The sequence below is a fragment of the Callionymus lyra genome, chromosome 1, assembly GCF_982586985.1.
Source record: "Callionymus lyra chromosome 1, fCalLyr1.hap1.1, whole genome shotgun sequence".
Taxonomy (NCBI): Eukaryota; Metazoa; Chordata; class Actinopteri; order Syngnathiformes; family Callionymidae; genus Callionymus; species Callionymus lyra.
The window spans coordinates 42911986-42929485 of record NC_141818.1 but is presented as its reverse complement, the minus strand read 5'-3'; the positions used below and the strand labels follow the sequence as shown (position 1 = coordinate 42929485).

Below are 17500 nucleotides of genomic sequence, written 5' to 3'. Positions count from 1 at the left end.
CCATAATACAGTTGATGAGGTGTGACAGCAGCATGATGACATCAAGAAAATAAAACCAGTATAAAAGTTTTGTAATTATTAACTTTGAGGTAAGAAAAACAACTCAATGGAATTTGAAACAGGATGAGCTCAAAGTGATTTAGATTTTATTTTACAATATTATAATATATAAATGAGGAAGGATCTGAAATATTAATGTAACTAAACTGAAGCTGCTCATTTACTTTTATTTATTTAATTTTGATTTTAAAGTTCAAGGCAAAATTGACTTAAATGATCATTTAATTTATTTATTTTGATATTTTGATCAATTAAAACACAATGTGAAGTAAAATATTTGACACTTCATTCATCTTAATATCACAAAAACATTTGACCGTTAATAATTCCATCATACAGTTCATCAGTCACTGCTTCATATCGACCGGCGCGGCTGTTCAGAAAAAAGATGGCGTCAGTGGAGGAGGTCTGCGGTTTGAATCCCTCTCTCTGCAGTCGAACCTTCTGAATCTTGAACGTTCCTGGAAGAGGAAGGAAACAGAAATTATCTTTGAATTTGTGTGACAATGACGCCGATCAAAACAGGAACTTAGGAAGGAAATAGCTCAGAAGGTGAAGTGGCCTAAGAGGTTGTGGGTTTAAATCCCAGTTCTGGATGAGACTGTTGCAGAAACGCAAGAAAAAGCAAAAAAGCTTAAAAATATTTAGATTGTTAATCTTGGGTTGTATTCAGAATCATTACTTAAATCCAAGTTAAAAGAAAAACATGATTAGGCTCCGGGGGATGTAGCAATAAGACATTAAAGCAGTGCTACATAAAACTGAACACTTTCGTTTCTGGCTCCCCCTAGTGTTATAGTCGCTTCATTGAAACGTAATGAAAAAATGTAAATACATGCGAATGGTTTATAAAACATGTATATTTTTAAGTCGATTTCCCATTTTTGTTGTATTGGAAAACTTCTTCTAAGCACAACGATGGAAATGAACACAAGCGCCGTCCCCGATAAAACAGTAGGGTCGTCAGGTGGTTTATTTGTTTTCATGCAGATTAATAATCACGAGAAGGAGCCGATGGGAAAGTCCTGAGCTAAAGTATGGTCATGAAACTAACTTAACCACATATATTATTATTTTCTCCCTGCATGTATTTCTTATCACTGCTTGTGTGAGAAATAGATTTGGTGGGATTTGGTGCCTGGTCTCTGACGGAGTAAACGTTCATTCCGACCTTGCAAGATAATAAATAATTGTTTTTTGGTGGAAACATTTGGAGTCAATGTTAACGGCTGATGAAGATACAACAGCGAACTAACAGCTATGTGCTTCGGATGGAATTAAGACAGCCATGTAAACTCTACTTCTCACTTGAAAACAAATGTCTGACTCTAAGCCAGCTCTGATTTCTACTCTTTGTTTAAGTAAAAATGTTAAGTTAACCTGACACAACCTGGAAATTAATTTCCTCTATGATGTTCACATTCTTGACGTCTCACCTGTGGTATCAACTGCCGTCATAGTCCGAAGAAACACCGGACGTGCGAATGATGCCAGAGCTTTCTGGACATCCGTCAAGAAGGCATCGAGGTCTAATTGAGCTCCGGCTTGAGCCACGGCGGCCATTCCTGCCTTCCCCTCCACACCTGTGCCGATGACAAACAAGCTAGCCAACCGGGCACGTCGTACCAACGGCTCTTCCTACCTGGGACCGGAACCCCGTAGACGGCCACGTCGGCGTGTCCCAGCAGTCCGCTCAGGACCGTCTCCACCTCCGTGGTGGAGACGTTCTCTCCTCGCCAGCGGAAAGTGTCGCCGCTTCGGTCCCGGAAGTAGATGTAGCCGTAATCGTCCATCACCAGGATGTCTCCTGTGAGAGAGAGACGGTGAGCAAACGCTCTCTGGTAGAAGTGAGTATCAGAAGAATCTGGCGATGAGATGCGCATCAAGATTCACGATCAAATATATGATATACTGTGATAGTGCAGTAACAAGGATATATGTGTAGTATTGTCGGGTACTTGACTCTGGTGTTGTGATAGTGCAGTAACAAGGATATATGTGTAGTATTGTCGAGTACTTGACTCTGGTGTTGTGATATTGTAGTAACAAGGATATATGTGTAGTATTGTCCAGTACTTGACTCTGGTGTTGTGATAGTGCAGTAACAAGGATATATGTGTAGTATTGTCGAGTACTTGACTCTGGTGTTGTGATAGTGTAGTAACAAGGATATATGTGTAGTATTGTCCAGTACTTGACTCTGGTGTTGTGATAGTGTAGTAACAAGGATATATGTGTAGTATTGTCCAGGAATTGACTCTGGTGTTGTGATAGTGTAGTAACAAGGATATATGTGTAGTATTGTCGAGTACTTGACTCTGGTGTTGTGATAGTATAGTAACAAGGATATATGTGTAGTATTGTTGAGTACTTGACTCTGGTGTTGTGATAGTGTAGTAACAAGGATATATGTGTAGTATTGTCGAGTACTTGACTCTGGTGTTGTGATAGTATAGTAACAAGGATATATGTGTAGTATTGTTGAGTACTTGACTCTGGTGTTGTGATAGTGTAGTAACAAGGATATATGTGTAGTATTGTCGAGTACTTGACTCTGGTGTTTTGATAGTATAGTAACAAGGATATATGTGTAGTAATGTTGAGTACTTGACTCTGGTGTTGTGATAGTGTAGTAACAATGTTGTGTAGTATTGTCAAGTACTTGACTCTGGTGTTGTGATACTGTAGTAACAAGGATATATGTGTAGTATTGTGGAGTACTTGAGTCTGGTGTTGTGATAGTGTAGTAACAATGTTGTGTAGTATTGTCAAGTACTTGACTCTGGTGTTGTGATACTGTAGTAACAAGGATATATGTGTAGTATTGTTCAGTACTTGACTCTGGTGTTGTGATTGTGTAGTAACAAGTAAATATACGTAGTATTGTCCAGTACTTGACTCTGGTGTTGTAGTATTTACAGACCACATGACTTATGATGAAGTTGTAACTGCTTTCATTTGTTTTCAAACGAAAATATTGCCAAACATCAGCTTTAAGTTGCTGTATCCTCTCGTCCTCAGTCGTCACCAGGCCCTTGCAGGATTTCATTAAAATATAAAACGTAAAATAACTATGATAAAAAACGAAATACACTTCTGTTGAATATCGATACATTCATTAATTTCCATTTTCTACCGCTTTATACCTTACCGGGGTCGCGGGGAGTCTATTCCCAGTTTCATTGGGCGAGAGGCGGGGGACACCCTGGACAGGACAGGCAGTCTGTCGCAGGACACACAAAGACATACAACCATTCACACTAACACACTCATACCTACGGACAATTTCCCCAAGTTCTCAATCAACCTCTGTATGTTTTTGGACTGTGGGAGGAAACCGGAGTGCCCGGAGTAAACCCCCGCAACACGGGGAGAACATACAAACTCCAGGCAGAAAGGTCACACAGTTGGCTCTGCCTGGAAGGGAACCAGCAACCTTCTTGCTGTGATCAATACGCCGCTGGTGCGCCCTTGAATACTGAGATGTATCTCCATCTTCTAACCCTCCTACTCTCCAGTGATGTCGCGGTACGATGCCCACCTGACATGTACGCAGAATCTCCCGCCTTGAAGACATCGTGAGCTACTTTCCGACTGGTGGAGTTCTGGTCCACGTAACCGTCAAACCTCCTCAGCGGGTCGCTGGGGACGATGCTTCCGACCAGCATCCCCGGTTCACCTGGAGACAGTGGACGGTTGAATCCACGTCAGATCATCTCACCGTGACGGCGGTTACCAGGCTCGCAGGGGACGCAGAGACCCCGGGCGTCTCTGAGCAGCTCGCCGGTCTCCTCACGCCAGCGGACCAGCCTGACCGGGTAGAAACCGGGGAAAATACGACTGACGAAGCCACAGGCACCGACCTAAAGGGAAGGAAGTACCTTTAAAATCTGCGGATTGGTCAAAAGGATTTGTGAGTAAATCACTGTCGTCACAATATTGAACTATGTTGAAAGTTAAATACTGCAGACGATCATCTGTAGAAGCCTGTCTGTAGAGACTATTATACCAACATTTTTATATTGAATTTAAAAGACTACAACAAAAAAAATATCAGGAACTTTTTAGGAATATTATTGTAATTACAACATCAAACTCTATGTGTAAAAAAAAACATAAATGTTGAAAATATTGTAATTTCCTTACTAAGGTATTAAATAAAAAAGATGAAAAAAATACCTTTTAATATATATTATTGAATTTAACTATTCAATTAAAACAAATCCAACACTGCAACATATTAATAATTTAAATGTAATTGTTTGAGAAAAGATTAAATTCTAGAAAAATAACATTTAGATAAACAAAGAAAAACAGTTTACATTTGCAATGTGAACTTCAATATTGTAATATTTTGGTGATTAATCAATAGGTTAATACTTGACCACTATGACATGTATGACCTCTGACCTCTGACAAGAAGTTTATGCAAATCCTCCTTCCATCCATAGAATTTCAATGAAATGAGGTTTTGTTAATGCAACAGAGAAAATGTGGATTTTAATGGTCTGACGGACTTCCATGTGGATTTAGGTAACTTTTGAAGGTTGAGTTGTAAGATATTCACTTGTTCATTAAAAGTGTGAATCATGGAGTAAGGATTTTTAAACATAAAAATCGAGCTGTTCCTCGGCTACTGACTTACAATAAAACATCTAAACAAAAGTCTATATTTATTCATGAAAAATATTTATTATTATATTTAAGTCTTTTTCTTTGATATTAACACATCAATCTTTTCTAAAAACTGTTCAATCCATCTCATTTTTTAAGTTTAATTCGCTTATGAAAGTGAAAAATACCAAACAAACGATCTTCTTCGAAGTCTATTAATTCAAGGATTGGCGCAATGTTACCGCCACCTGCTGGACGACGAAGCTCATTGCTATCTAAAGTTGTTTTCATTCATTTTCTTTTTTTCATTTATTGACGGAAACAAAAATTTGTATCTGTGATTGACACGAGAAACAAACCTTTCCGTCGATGTTGATGAGGCTGCAGTTACACTCGGTGGCGCCGTAGAACTCCCCGATCCGGGAGATCCGGAATCTCTGGACGAACTCCCGCCACACCGATGGACGGAGGCCGTTACCCAGAGCGACGCGGACTCGGTGTCGTTCCTCGGACGGACAGTGTTGCTGGGCCAGGAGGTACCGGCAGATCTCTCCGATGTACTGGACCACCTGGACTCAACGCGGGTCAGAGACCTGTGGGACTCTGAGGACCCTCTGGACTCACGGAGCACTTGAACCTCTCGCAGTCCTGCCAGAACCGACCGGCCGAGAACTTCCTCCTGATGACCACGGTCGCACCGAACAGCAAACACTGACCCACACCCATGATGCTGCCTGGACGCACACGCGTGACCCTCAGGGTTCGTCAGAACAAACACACAATCTCACCCGCCGAGTGATACAAAGGAAGACACACGTAGATGACGTCATCGCGAGTCAAGCCGAAGGACCAGAAACCAAAGGCAGCGATTCTGTAATATCTGGAACCACAGGAAGAGTTTTTGATCTGTGACATCACACACACACACACACACACACACACACACTAACACTAACACTAACACACACACACACACACACACACACGCACATACATCCCCCTAATTCAGCAAGGTCCCTGTGCTGATGGTAGAATTACTTGTACAACATCCCCGTAGTTCACAAAAACCAACGCATACACACACACAAACAAACGCTAACACACACACACACAAACACCTACACACACACATACACGCACGCACATACGTCCCCCTAATTCACCAAGGTCCCCGTTCTGATGGTAGAATTACTTGTACAACGTCCCCGTAGTTCACAAAAACCAACGCATACACACACACAAACAAACGCTAACACACACACAAACACCTACACACACACATACACACACGAACATACGTCCCCCTAATTCACCAAGGTCCCCGTGCTGATGGTAGAATTACTTGTACAACGTCCCCGTAGTTCACAAAAACCAACGCATACACACACACAAACAAACGCTAACACACACACACACAAACACTTACACACACACATACACACACGAACATACGTCCCCCTAATTCACCAAGGTCCCCGTGCTGATGGTAGAATTACTTGTACAACGTCCCCGTAGTTCACAAAAACCAACGCATACACACACACAAACAAACGCTAACACACACACAAACACCTACACACACACATACACACACGAACATACGTCCCCCTAATTCACCAAGGTCCCCGTGCTGATGGTAGAATTACTTGTACAACGTCCCCGTAGTTCACAAAAACCAACGCATACACACACACAAACAAACGCTAACACACACACACACAAACACTTACACACACACATACACACACGAACATACGTCCCCCTAATTCACCAAGGTCCCCGTGCTGATGGTAGAATTACTTGTACAACGTCCCCGTAGTTCACAAAAACCAACGCATACACACACACAAACAAACGCTAACACACACACACACAAACACTTACACACACACATACACAGACGCACATACGTCCCCCTAATTCACCAAGGTCCCCGTTCTGATGGTAGAATTACTTGTACAACCTCCCCGTAGTTCACAAAAACCAACGCATACACACACACAAACAAACACTAACACACACACGCACACACACACACACACACACACACATATACACACGCACATACGTCCCCCTAATTCACTAAGGTCCCCATGCTGATGATAGAATTACTTGTACAACGTCCCCATAGTTCACAAAAACCAACAATACACACACGCAAACAAACACTAACACACACACAAACTCTAACACACACTGCACACGCACACACACATACACACCAGTGTCCAGATGAGTCATAATAAAACATAAACATGTTTATCATGTTAATGATATTATATTATTCTATAATAGTATAATATAATATTATACTTTTATATAATAATATTATATTATTGTATTATTATAATATTATATTATTATAATATTATATTATTATAATGTAATGTAATATAATATAATATAATATAATGTAATGTAATGTAATGTAATGTAATATAATATAATATAATATTATATAATATTATATTATATAATATTATATAATATAATATAATATTAAATATATAATATAATTATATTATATAATATTATATGATATTATATAATATTATATTATATAATATTATATAATAGTATATTATATAATATTATATAATATAATATAATATTAAATATATAATATAATTATATTATATAATATTATATGATATAATATAACTCACCGACTGTGAACCACCACTGCTGCCTTCGGCGTGCCTGTCGTCCCAGAAGTGTAGATGAAGAAAAGTTTGTCTGTTTTGATGAAAGAAGAAAAAAAAAAAGTATCATTAAAGACACAAATATAAATTATGAAGCCTTTATTTTTACACTCTAGCGTTATTTAACTTTTCGGATCATCTTTACAGCTGTAGGTCAGAGACGACACTTGCATTTATTTCCATCGCAAGGATTTCATGAAGGTTTTTATGGTTCAAACACACACATGTACACACACAAACATGCATGCATGCAGACACACACAAAACAATTTACCCCAAAACGTATACACACATACGCACACACACACACACGCACTCAAATGCACACACAACCACACACACCAATTTACACATGCACAGATACAAACACACGCACAATACACACCCTCAAGCATGCATTCATGCACACACACTCATGCACACACGCACGCATGCACACACACTTGTACACACATACACAAATATATATACACATGCATGCATGCACACACACCTACCAACACTAGCATACACACACAGATACAAATGCATGCATGCACACGCACAAACACATACACAGACAAGCACACTTACATGCATACACACACACAAACACACACTTGCACAAAAAATACACACATACATGCAACCACGCAAACAAAAACATACACCAAAATACACACTCTAACACACACACAGACACATAAATACTCACACATCGACGCAAACATACACAGATACACACGCCTACACACTTCCTGTGAAGAAGCAAAGACTTTGTTCTACCAGAAGGGGGCACTAAAAAGTATCACAAGTGTTTCTAGTGTCACAAGTGTTTCTAATGTCACAAGTGTTTCTAATGTAACAAGTGTTTCTAGTGTAACAAGTGTTTCTAGTGTAACAAGTGTTTCTAATGTAACAAGTGTTTCTAGTGTAACAAGTGTTTCTAATGTAACAAGTGTTTCTAGTGTAACAAGTGTTTCTAATGTAACAAGTGTTTCTAGTGTAACAAGTGTTTCTAATGTAACAAGTGTTTCTAGTGTAACAAGTGTTTCTAATGTAACAAGTGTTTCTAATGTAACAAGTGTTTCTAGTGTCACAAGTGTCTCTAGTGTAACAAGTGTTTCTAGTGTAACAAGTGTCTCTAGTGTAACACGTGTTTCTAATGTAACAAGTGTTTCTAGTGTAACAAGTGTTTCTAGTGTAACAAGTGATTCTAGTGTAACAAGTGTTTCTAATGTAACAAGTGTTTCTAGTGTAACAAGTGTTTCTAATGTAACAAGTGTTTCTAGTGTAACAAGTGTTTCTAATGTAACAAGTGTTTCTAGTGTAACAAGTGTTTCTAATGTAACAAGTGTCTCTAGTGTAACAAGTGTTTCTAGTGTAACAAGTGTCTCTAGTGTAACACGTGTTTCTAATGTAACAAGTGTTTCTAGTGTAACAAGTGTTTCTAGTGTAACAAGTGATTCTAGTGTAACACGTGTTTCTAGTGTAACAAGTGTCTCTAGTGTAACAAGTGTTTCTAATGTAACAAGTGTTTCTAATGTAACAAGTGTTTCTAATGTAACAAGTGTCTCTAGTGTAACAAGTGTTTCTAATGTAACAAGTGTCTCTAGTGTAACAAGTGTCTCTAGTGTAACAAGTGTTTCTAGTGTAACAAGTGTCTCTAGTGTAACAAGTGTTTCTAGTGTAACAAGTGTTTCTAGTGTAACACGTGTTTCTAGTGTAACAAGTGTTTCTAGTGTAACAAGTGTTTCTAGTGTAACAAGTGATTCTAGTGTAACACGTGTTTCTAGTGTAACAAGTGTTTCTAGTGTAACAAGTGATTCTAGTGTAACACGTGTTTCTAGTGTAACAAGTGTCTCTAGTGTAACAAGTGTTTCTAATGTAACAAGTGTTTCTAGTGTAACAAGTGTCTCTAGTGTAACAAGTGTTTCTAGTGTAACAAGTGTCTCTAGTGTAACAAGTGTCTCTAGTGTAACAAGTGTTTCTAGTGTAACAAGTGTCTCTAGTGTAACAAGTGTCTCTAGTGTAACAAGTGTTTCTAGTGTAACAAGTGTCTCTAGTGTAACAAGTGTTTCTAGTGTAACAAGTGTTTCTAGTGTAACAAGTGTTTCTAGTGTAACAAGTGTTTCTAGTGTAACAAGTGTCTCTAGTGTAACAAGTGTTTCTAGTGTAACAAGTGTCTCTAGTGTAACAAGTGTCTCTAGTGTAACAAGTGTTTCTAGTGTAACAAGTGTTTCTAGTGTAACAAGTGTCTCTAGTGTAACAAGTGTCTCTAGTGTAACAAGTGTTTCTAGTGTAACAAGTGTCTCTAGTGTAACAAGTGTTTCTAATGTAACAAGTGTCTCTAGTGTAACAAGTGTCTCTAGTGTAACAAGTGTTTCTAGTGTAACAAGTGTCTCTAGTGTAACAAGTGTTTCTAATGTAACAAGTGTCTCTAGTGTAACAAGTGTATCTAATGTAACAAGTGTCTCTAGTGTAACAAGTGTTTCTAATGTAACAAGTGTCTCTAGTGTAACAAGTGTCTCTAGTGTAACAAGTGTCTCTAGTGTAACAAGTGTTTCTAGTGTAACAAGTGTCTCTAGTGTAACAAGTGTTTCTAATGTAACAAGTGTCTCTAGTGTAACAAGTGTTTCTAATGTAACAAGTGTCTCTAGTGTAACAAGTGTCTCTAATATAACAAGTGTCTCTAGTGTAACAAGTGTTTCTAATGTAACAAGTGTCTCTAGTGTAACAAGTGTCTCTAGTGTAACAAGTGTCTCTAGTGTAACAAGTGTTTCTAGTGTAACAAGTGTCTCTAGTGTAACAAGTGTTTCTAATCTAACAAGTGTCTCTAGTGTAACAAGTGTCTCTAGTGTAACAAGTGTTTCTAATGTAACAAGTGTCTCTAGTGTAACAAGTGTCTCTAGTGTAACAAGTGTTTCTAGTGTAACAAGTGTCTCTAGTGTAACAAGTGTTTCTAATGTAACAAGTGTCTCTAGTGTAACAAGTGTCTCTAGTGTAACAAGTGTTTCTAGTGTAACAAGTGTCTCTAGTGTAACAAGTGTTTCTAGTGTAACAAGTGTTTCTAGTGTAACACGTGTTTCTAGTGTAACAAGTGTTTCTAGTGTAACAAGTGTTTCTAGTGTAACAAGTGTTTCTAGTGTAACAAGTGTTTATAGTGTAACAAGTGTTTCTAGTGTAACAAGTGTTTCTAATGTAACAAGTGTTTCTAGTGTAACAAGTGTTTCTAGTGTAACAAGTGTTTCTAGTGTAACAAGTGTTTCTAGTGTAACAAGTGTTTCTAATGTAACAAGTGTTTCTAGTGTAACAAGTGTTTCTAATGTAACAAGTGTTTCTAGTGTAACAAGTGTTTCTAATGTAACAAGTGTTTCTAGTGTAACAAGTGTTTCTAATGTAACAAGTGTTTCTAGTGTCACAAGTGTTTCTAGTGTAACAAGTGTTTCTAGTGTAACAAATGTTTCTAGTGTAACAAGTGTTTCTAGTGTAACAAGTGTTTCTAGTGTAACAAGTGTTTCTAGTGTCACAAGTGTTTCTAGTGTAACAAGTGTTTCTAGTGTAACAAGTGTTTCTAGTGTAACAAATGTTTCTAGTGTAACACGTGTTTCTAGTGTAACAAGTGTTTCTAGTGTAACAAGTGTTTCTAGTGTAACAAGTGTTTCTAGTGTCACAAGTGTTTCTAGTGTCACAAGTGTCTCTAGTGTAACAAGTGTCTCTAGTGTAACAAGTGTTTCTAGTGTAACAAGTGTTTCTAGTGTCACAAGTGTTTCTAGTGTCACAAGTGTTTCTAGTGTAACAAGTGTTTCTAGTGGAATCTCTCGCCCTCAAGACAGACGAGCGAGTCTCACACTCACCGTTGAACGTCTTCTTCAAGGTGTGCTGGGTCGGATGTTTGGGCGAGCGGCTCAGCAGGAGGTCCAGGTCCTGAGCCTGCAGGCTGCAGTTCTGGTCATCGCCTCCAGTCCTGAACAGAACCACGTCCTGCTGGAAGACGCTTCGCACCTCGAGCACCGCTGGAATCAGACGGAAGTTCAACCAGGGATTCGATTTTTCCTCCTAATCTCGTGTCCAAGCTACCCAGGGCAGAGGCGGGGGGCACCAGGAGAAGCTAATATCAGAGAAAAAAAAACCTTCCGAGAGCTCGGCTTCGAACACGAAGGCTCGAGCTCGGGACACGTCCACGCAGTGACGCAACGATCGGCGTCGAAGGTTGTGGTTGACGAGCGCCGCCTCCACGCCCACCATGGCCAGGCCCAGCCACAGAGTCACCACTAGAGGGCGACTCTCCAAGAACAAGGCCACGACGTCGCCCTCCGCCCAGCCCTGAGCCAGCGCCCAGTGGGACACCGCGTGGCATCGCTCCTGCAACTGCCTGAAGGTCCACACCTGGCACCAGAGTGTCACTCAGAGTCGTTAGAATTTCATTTGAACAAGGAAAAATTGAACATTTTAGTCAATTCTGGGTAAATGAAACCTGTTTTTGACAAAGCTCAATCCTAACTACTATTAAAAGCTATTAAACATTTATAAAAAAGGAACAAAATTAAATAAAAATTTAAAATAATGAATAAAACCTGGGTTTAAAATTACTTCTTTGTCACAATCCAACTTATATTGGGTTTACATTTAAAAAAAACTAAATGCAAAATATATGTTTAAAAAAAAAAGAGGAATTAAAAATGGTAGTACATTTTTGTTCATTAAAACTTGGGTCTTGAATTAGGTTTTTAGTCAAAGTCTAATAATATCTTCCATAAAACACAAACATTAAAAACCAAACAAAAAATATAAAAATAGAAAATGGTGCAAAAATTAAAAGAATTCTCTAAAAAAAAACTAAAAAAACAACAACATAGCAATAAAAGAGATTTGAAAATCAAAAAAGCTGTCAATCAAAATCTAATCTAAAATGAATATATCTTTAAAGAAAAGATGAAAAAGATGTTGTAAAAATAATCAAATCATTAAAAAAACAATAATAATTGGTCGTCACCATTTTCAATCTTTAAAATCCTTTGGTTTGTAATGAACTTCGTACACTCATGTGTTCCATCCACTAATAAATAAAATATAAAAAAAAAGTTGGTCACCTTTTCTTGGGTTTTGCATTATTTTTATTGACAAAGCTCGATCCTAACTACAACAATACATCCAAAAGTAACAGTGTACGAAAAATATTAAAAGCAATAAAAAATATTTAAAAATAAATTAAATTAAATAAAAAATGAAAATAATCAATAGAAATTCTGTTTTTAATGACTTTTCACTCAAATCTACCAACAACTCATAAGTACAACATTTAATGCTAAATATATATTTATATATATTTATTTAAAGAAAGAGGGTTCAAAATATAAAAAGATTAAATAAAACTTCCAAACACCAATGAATAAATAAAAACAAAATCCTAAAAAATAAAGATTTAAGGAAAATTAAAAAAGATTATGTTAAAAAAAGATTTAAATATAAATAAATATATATATATATATTTATTTATATTTAAATCTTTTTTATAAATAAATATATATATATATATATATTTATTTATATTTAAATCTTTTTTTAACATAATCTTTTTTAATTTTCCTTAAATCTTTATTTTTTAGGATTTTTTTTAGGATTTATATATATATATATTTATTTATATTTAAATCTTTTTTTAACATAATCTTTTTTAATTTTCCTTAAATCTTTATTTTTTAGGATTTTGTTTTTATTTATTCATTGGTGTTTGGAAGTTTTATTTAATCTTTTTATATTTAAATGTGATCAAATCTAGTTAAATAAAACCTTTATTAATATTGGACAGAATTAATAGATTATTTAATGGTAGAAAATATACAAATACTGAAATATTAAAATATAACTTTTTTGAAAAAGTCCTCTCTGATCAAGTTGCCACCGAAAAATAAATAAAAAATTCTAATACTATTAAAAAAAAAGGAATATTTTAATTAATAAAAAGGGCAAACGATATTGAAAAGATGCTGTTGAATTGAATTAAAAGAAAACTTTTTTAATCAAATTGTTTGGCCACAGTCCACGTCAAATGGCCAACAATAAAAAATATATACACACTACAAAAATATGCTTTCAAAATATGAATAAATAAAATATTTGCTACATTAAAATGACATCAAAGTGATAATCAGGGTCAGTAAATGAGGATTATGTGTCTATAAATATTTAAATAAAATATATAAACTTGATTTAATTGAAAAAACAAATAAATGTTTGTAATAAAACGTAATTGAGGCTTGTTTTTGGTCTTCACCTCTCCCGTGGACTCGTAGATCAACGCCGGCTTGTCTGGATCCAGATCCACGGTCCGAGCGAACAGAGAAGGAATCGTCTCCTTCCTCCGCCAGTGTCGACGGATGTAGAACTTGACCCGGAGGACGAGCAGCAGACACCTGGACAGCAGGGCCCGTCAGAGGAGATCCAGAGTCGCTCGGGCGAGACTCACCGCACGTCTCTCACGATGGTCTTCAGCGCGACTCCGACGAACCTGCGACCGTACACCAGACCCGCGACCAGAGCCAGGGCCAGCAGCAGGCAGGAGGTCCGGGGCTCCCGCAGGACCCACGGGGCCCCCAGAACACAGAGCCAGAGAAGAGCTCGCCTGCACAACATGGTGCAGAGTCTACAGAAATGTTGCAACAGAAGCTCGGAGGTGAAATACCAGGAGAGCCGCGGCACGTCGGAGCGACGAGCGCCGACAAGAATGTGGCTCGATTCCCGACAGGAAGAGAATCCTGAAGATCCAGACCAGAGGCTGAAAACTACCTTTTAAAGTGCAGAACCTTCTTTAAACTAAGAGGTTATGATCCTGTCTGTAAAATAACAAACATTTGATGACATTTAAAACATGTATAAAAAGTTCTCAATCAATATAAATTTGATCAAGTCACAAATTACCATCTGGATCCAAGAGTGTTTTAAGGTGTTTGTCAACTCGAGAGTGAGTTCATGCACTTTTATATAAATGACTTTATGTTTATGAATACACGTATAAATACATAAACCCCTTACTAAATGCATAAATTAAAAAACGTGTGAATTAATATTAATATATTGAAATAAACATATAAATAAAACTTGTTCCTTTTTTATTTTGATTTATTTTTTATAAAAAATTGCTATTGGAAAAAAACAATTTATAAATAAAGTTTTACCTTACCTTAAATAAATGAAGATTTATTCATACATTTTACTTTTACTAAGAGCAAACGATTTTCTTATCTGTTGAAACATAACAATATTTGATTAAGCGATTTTGAAAAAAAAAAAGAAAGATGTAGGTAAAGTTCACAATTAACTCAAATCTAAGAGTTGTCAATTACCATCAGGTTCCAAGTGTGTTTTGAAGTATTTGTCAGCTACACTGTGGGTTCATGCAATATGAAGAAAGATAAATTACACATTTATCAATAAATATATAAATACATAAATCAATGTAAACGTTTAAAAGATAATGTGTAAACAAATGTATAAATAAATGAATAGAAAATGAGTTAATAAACATTTACATATATTCATTTATGCAGAGCCAATGATTATGATTATAATGATAGCAACGTAACAAACATTTGATGAAAGGATTTAAAAATTGTATAAAAACTTCTCAATCAATTTAAATTTGATCAAGTTCTAAATTACCATCTGGATCCAAGTGTGTTTTAGAGTATTTGACAGCTACACTGTGGGTTTGTGCACTATGAAGAAAGATACATTATAAAGACACATTTATCAATAACTATATGATATGTAAATTTAAAAAATAATGTGTAAACAAATGTAGAAAAAAACGTATAAATAAACGGTTAATTAACATTTACATGTGTTTATTTATACAGAGCCAATGATAATCGTATATCTTTGAAACTTTACAAACATTTGATTTACATTATGTTTTATTTCAGGGAAAGTTCAAATTCAATGAACCTTGATGAACATCAAAGTCCATGAACATCAAAGGTTCAGGAACATCAAAGGTTCATGAACATCAAAGTCCATGAACATCAAAGGTTCAGGAACATCAAAGGTTCATGAACATCAAAGTCCATGAACATCAAAGGTTCAGGAACATCAAAGGTTCATGAACATCAAAGTCCATGAACATCAAAGGTTCAGGAACATCAAAGGTTCATGAACATCAAAGGTTCATGAACATCAGAGGTTCATGAACATCAAAGGTTCATGAACATCAAAGGTTCATGAACATCAAAGGTTCATGAACATCAAAGGTTCATGAACATCAGAGGTTCATGAACATCAAAGGTTCATGAACATCAAACGCTCATAAACATCAAAGGTTCATGAACATCAAAGGTTCATGAACATCAGAGGTTCATAAACTTCAAAGGTTCATGAAGATCAAAAGCTCATAAACTTCAAAGGTTCATGAACATAAAAGGTTCATGAACATAAAAGGTTCATGAACATAAAAGGTTCATGAACATCAAAAGCTCATGAACATCAAAGGTTCAGGAACATAAAAGGTTCATGAACATCAAAGGTTCATGAAGATCAAAAGCTCATGAACATCAAAAGCTCATGAACATCAAAGGTTCAGGAACATAAAAGGTTCATGAACATCAAAGGTTATTAAACATCAAAAGCTAATGAACATCAAAGGTTCAGGAACATAAAAGGTTCATGAACATCAAAGGTTATTAAACATCAAAAGCTCATGAACATCAAAGGTTCATATCAAAACAGTACCAGAGTAGAAAATGCACATTCACAAGATGCTGCTTCAGCCAAAAGAACATTTATACAGTATTTGGAACTCAAGATTTAAAACATCTTTACAGAAAAATAACAACTATTTTAAATAAAAAAGCTTCACTGACACAGTTGTGTTCAAAACTACAAAACAAAGAAAGTGCAATGAAATAAGAAAACTCAACACAATCAGAGAAAACGTTTCATGATGGAATCAAAGGAACCCGCCGAGTAAACACAACAGGATGTTCCGACATTATGGCAGGAAGTAGGGGGGCGGAGCTTGTTGTAGCCACAAGTGATGTCACTTGTGTTGTTGTCGTACAGGCGAGGAAAACTTGTTGTTCAGGTTACATTTCTCTTCTTCACTGACTCTGAAATGTTGCTTTGATTTTCTTTCTCTGTTCTTGTGTGACTGTTCATGTCTGAACCAGTACCGTAAGAGGTTCATGGGGGTTCTGGCTCCCCCTGCTGTTAGAGTTGTGTAATCACAACAACGTAAGCAAATCTCAAAAGTCTCACGTTTTTTGTACTTGGGTCGTGGTGGAAATAAAAGCAACAGTCATCACCAAACCCACTGCTGTAAATATATCAGTGTCAAAATATCGAGTGGTTGAATTTTACATTTCTAATGTTGAAACCGATCATTTTTAATCTTTTTAAGCAATTGATAATAATATATCTATTTTTTCGATTAAAATGTGTATTTTCATTTTTCTAAACAATTACAAAATCGAATAATAAAAAAAAAGGCTGATATTCCTATTCCAAAAATTAAAAAGTATCAATTTATTTGAATAAATTGAGTTAAATCCTTTCAATATTGACAATTTGAATGATAAATAAACCTTTTTACCCATAGAGTTTAATATTATCAATAATAAAAAAGGCATGTTTTTTAATGCAATATTTAGACAATCGCATTTTTTTGTACTTAAGTTTTTTAAGCATTGTATTTAAAAAAATATATAAATGACATCTCTATAATGAAAAGTTGTATTTTGTTTTAAATAATATTTATATATATATATATATTATTAATAAATGTTCCAAATTCATTCTTTTTTAAATTCGTAGTCTTTTAAATTCAACATAAAATTGTTAGTATAAGTGTCCCCAGACCGTACCAGCAGAGCACCGAGCTACTTGATGCTACTTTGATCCAATAATGCAATACAGCGCCGATCATATGACGTCATTTGAAATGTTGAATTCAAACCATTCGATCAATTTATCGGCACAGATAAACTTCCATGGGAGTTTCCGTCGACAAAAACAGTAAAAAAAAATGTAACCACTTTTCACAAAGAATACCAAAAAGTGCTTTAAGACTGAGAGACATAGATTTGACATCAGGCTGATGAAGGAGAGAGAATCTATTATTCATTGTGTTCCAGTCCGTCGTGTCAACACCA

General features: G+C 36.2%; 2 protein-coding genes across 2 annotated transcripts in view; both read right to left on the bottom strand.

The window, feature by feature from the left end:
• Positions 1–14049, bottom strand: part of LOC148089589 (long-chain fatty acid transport protein 1-like) — a 14285-nt gene extending 236 nt beyond the window's left edge. The window contains exons 1-13 of the mRNA XM_087808405.1: positions 13825–14049; positions 13633–13771; positions 11489–11744; positions 11213–11371; positions 7341–7410; positions 5463–5554; positions 5299–5408; positions 5034–5243; positions 3797–3923; positions 3602–3739; positions 1703–1867; positions 1497–1643; positions 1–521 (exon numbers count right to left, since the gene is read on the bottom strand). The exon at positions 1–521 is cut by the window's left edge and continues 236 nt beyond it. Coding sequence (XP_087664531.1) covers positions 361–521; positions 1497–1643; positions 1703–1867; positions 3602–3739; positions 3797–3923; positions 5034–5243; positions 5299–5408; positions 5463–5554; positions 7341–7410; positions 11213–11371; positions 11489–11744; positions 13633–13771; positions 13825–13991 — 1941 coding nt within the window. The 5' untranslated portion in view covers positions 13992–14049 and the 3' untranslated portion in view covers positions 1–360. The remainder of the gene's footprint in view (positions 522–1496; positions 1644–1702; positions 1868–3601; positions 3740–3796; positions 3924–5033; positions 5244–5298; positions 5409–5462; positions 5555–7340; positions 7411–11212; positions 11372–11488; positions 11745–13632; positions 13772–13824) is intronic.
• Positions 14050–15187: 1138 nt separating this feature from the next.
• The window catches only part of adgre5b.1 (adhesion G protein-coupled receptor E5b, duplicate 1), a 23150-nt gene continuing 20837 nt past the window's right edge, over positions 15188–17500 (bottom strand). Inside the window, exon 17 of the mRNA XM_087808398.1 lies at positions 15188–17500. This exon is cut by the window's right edge and continues 220 nt beyond it. The gene's annotated coding sequence lies outside the window, so the exon portion shown is untranslated.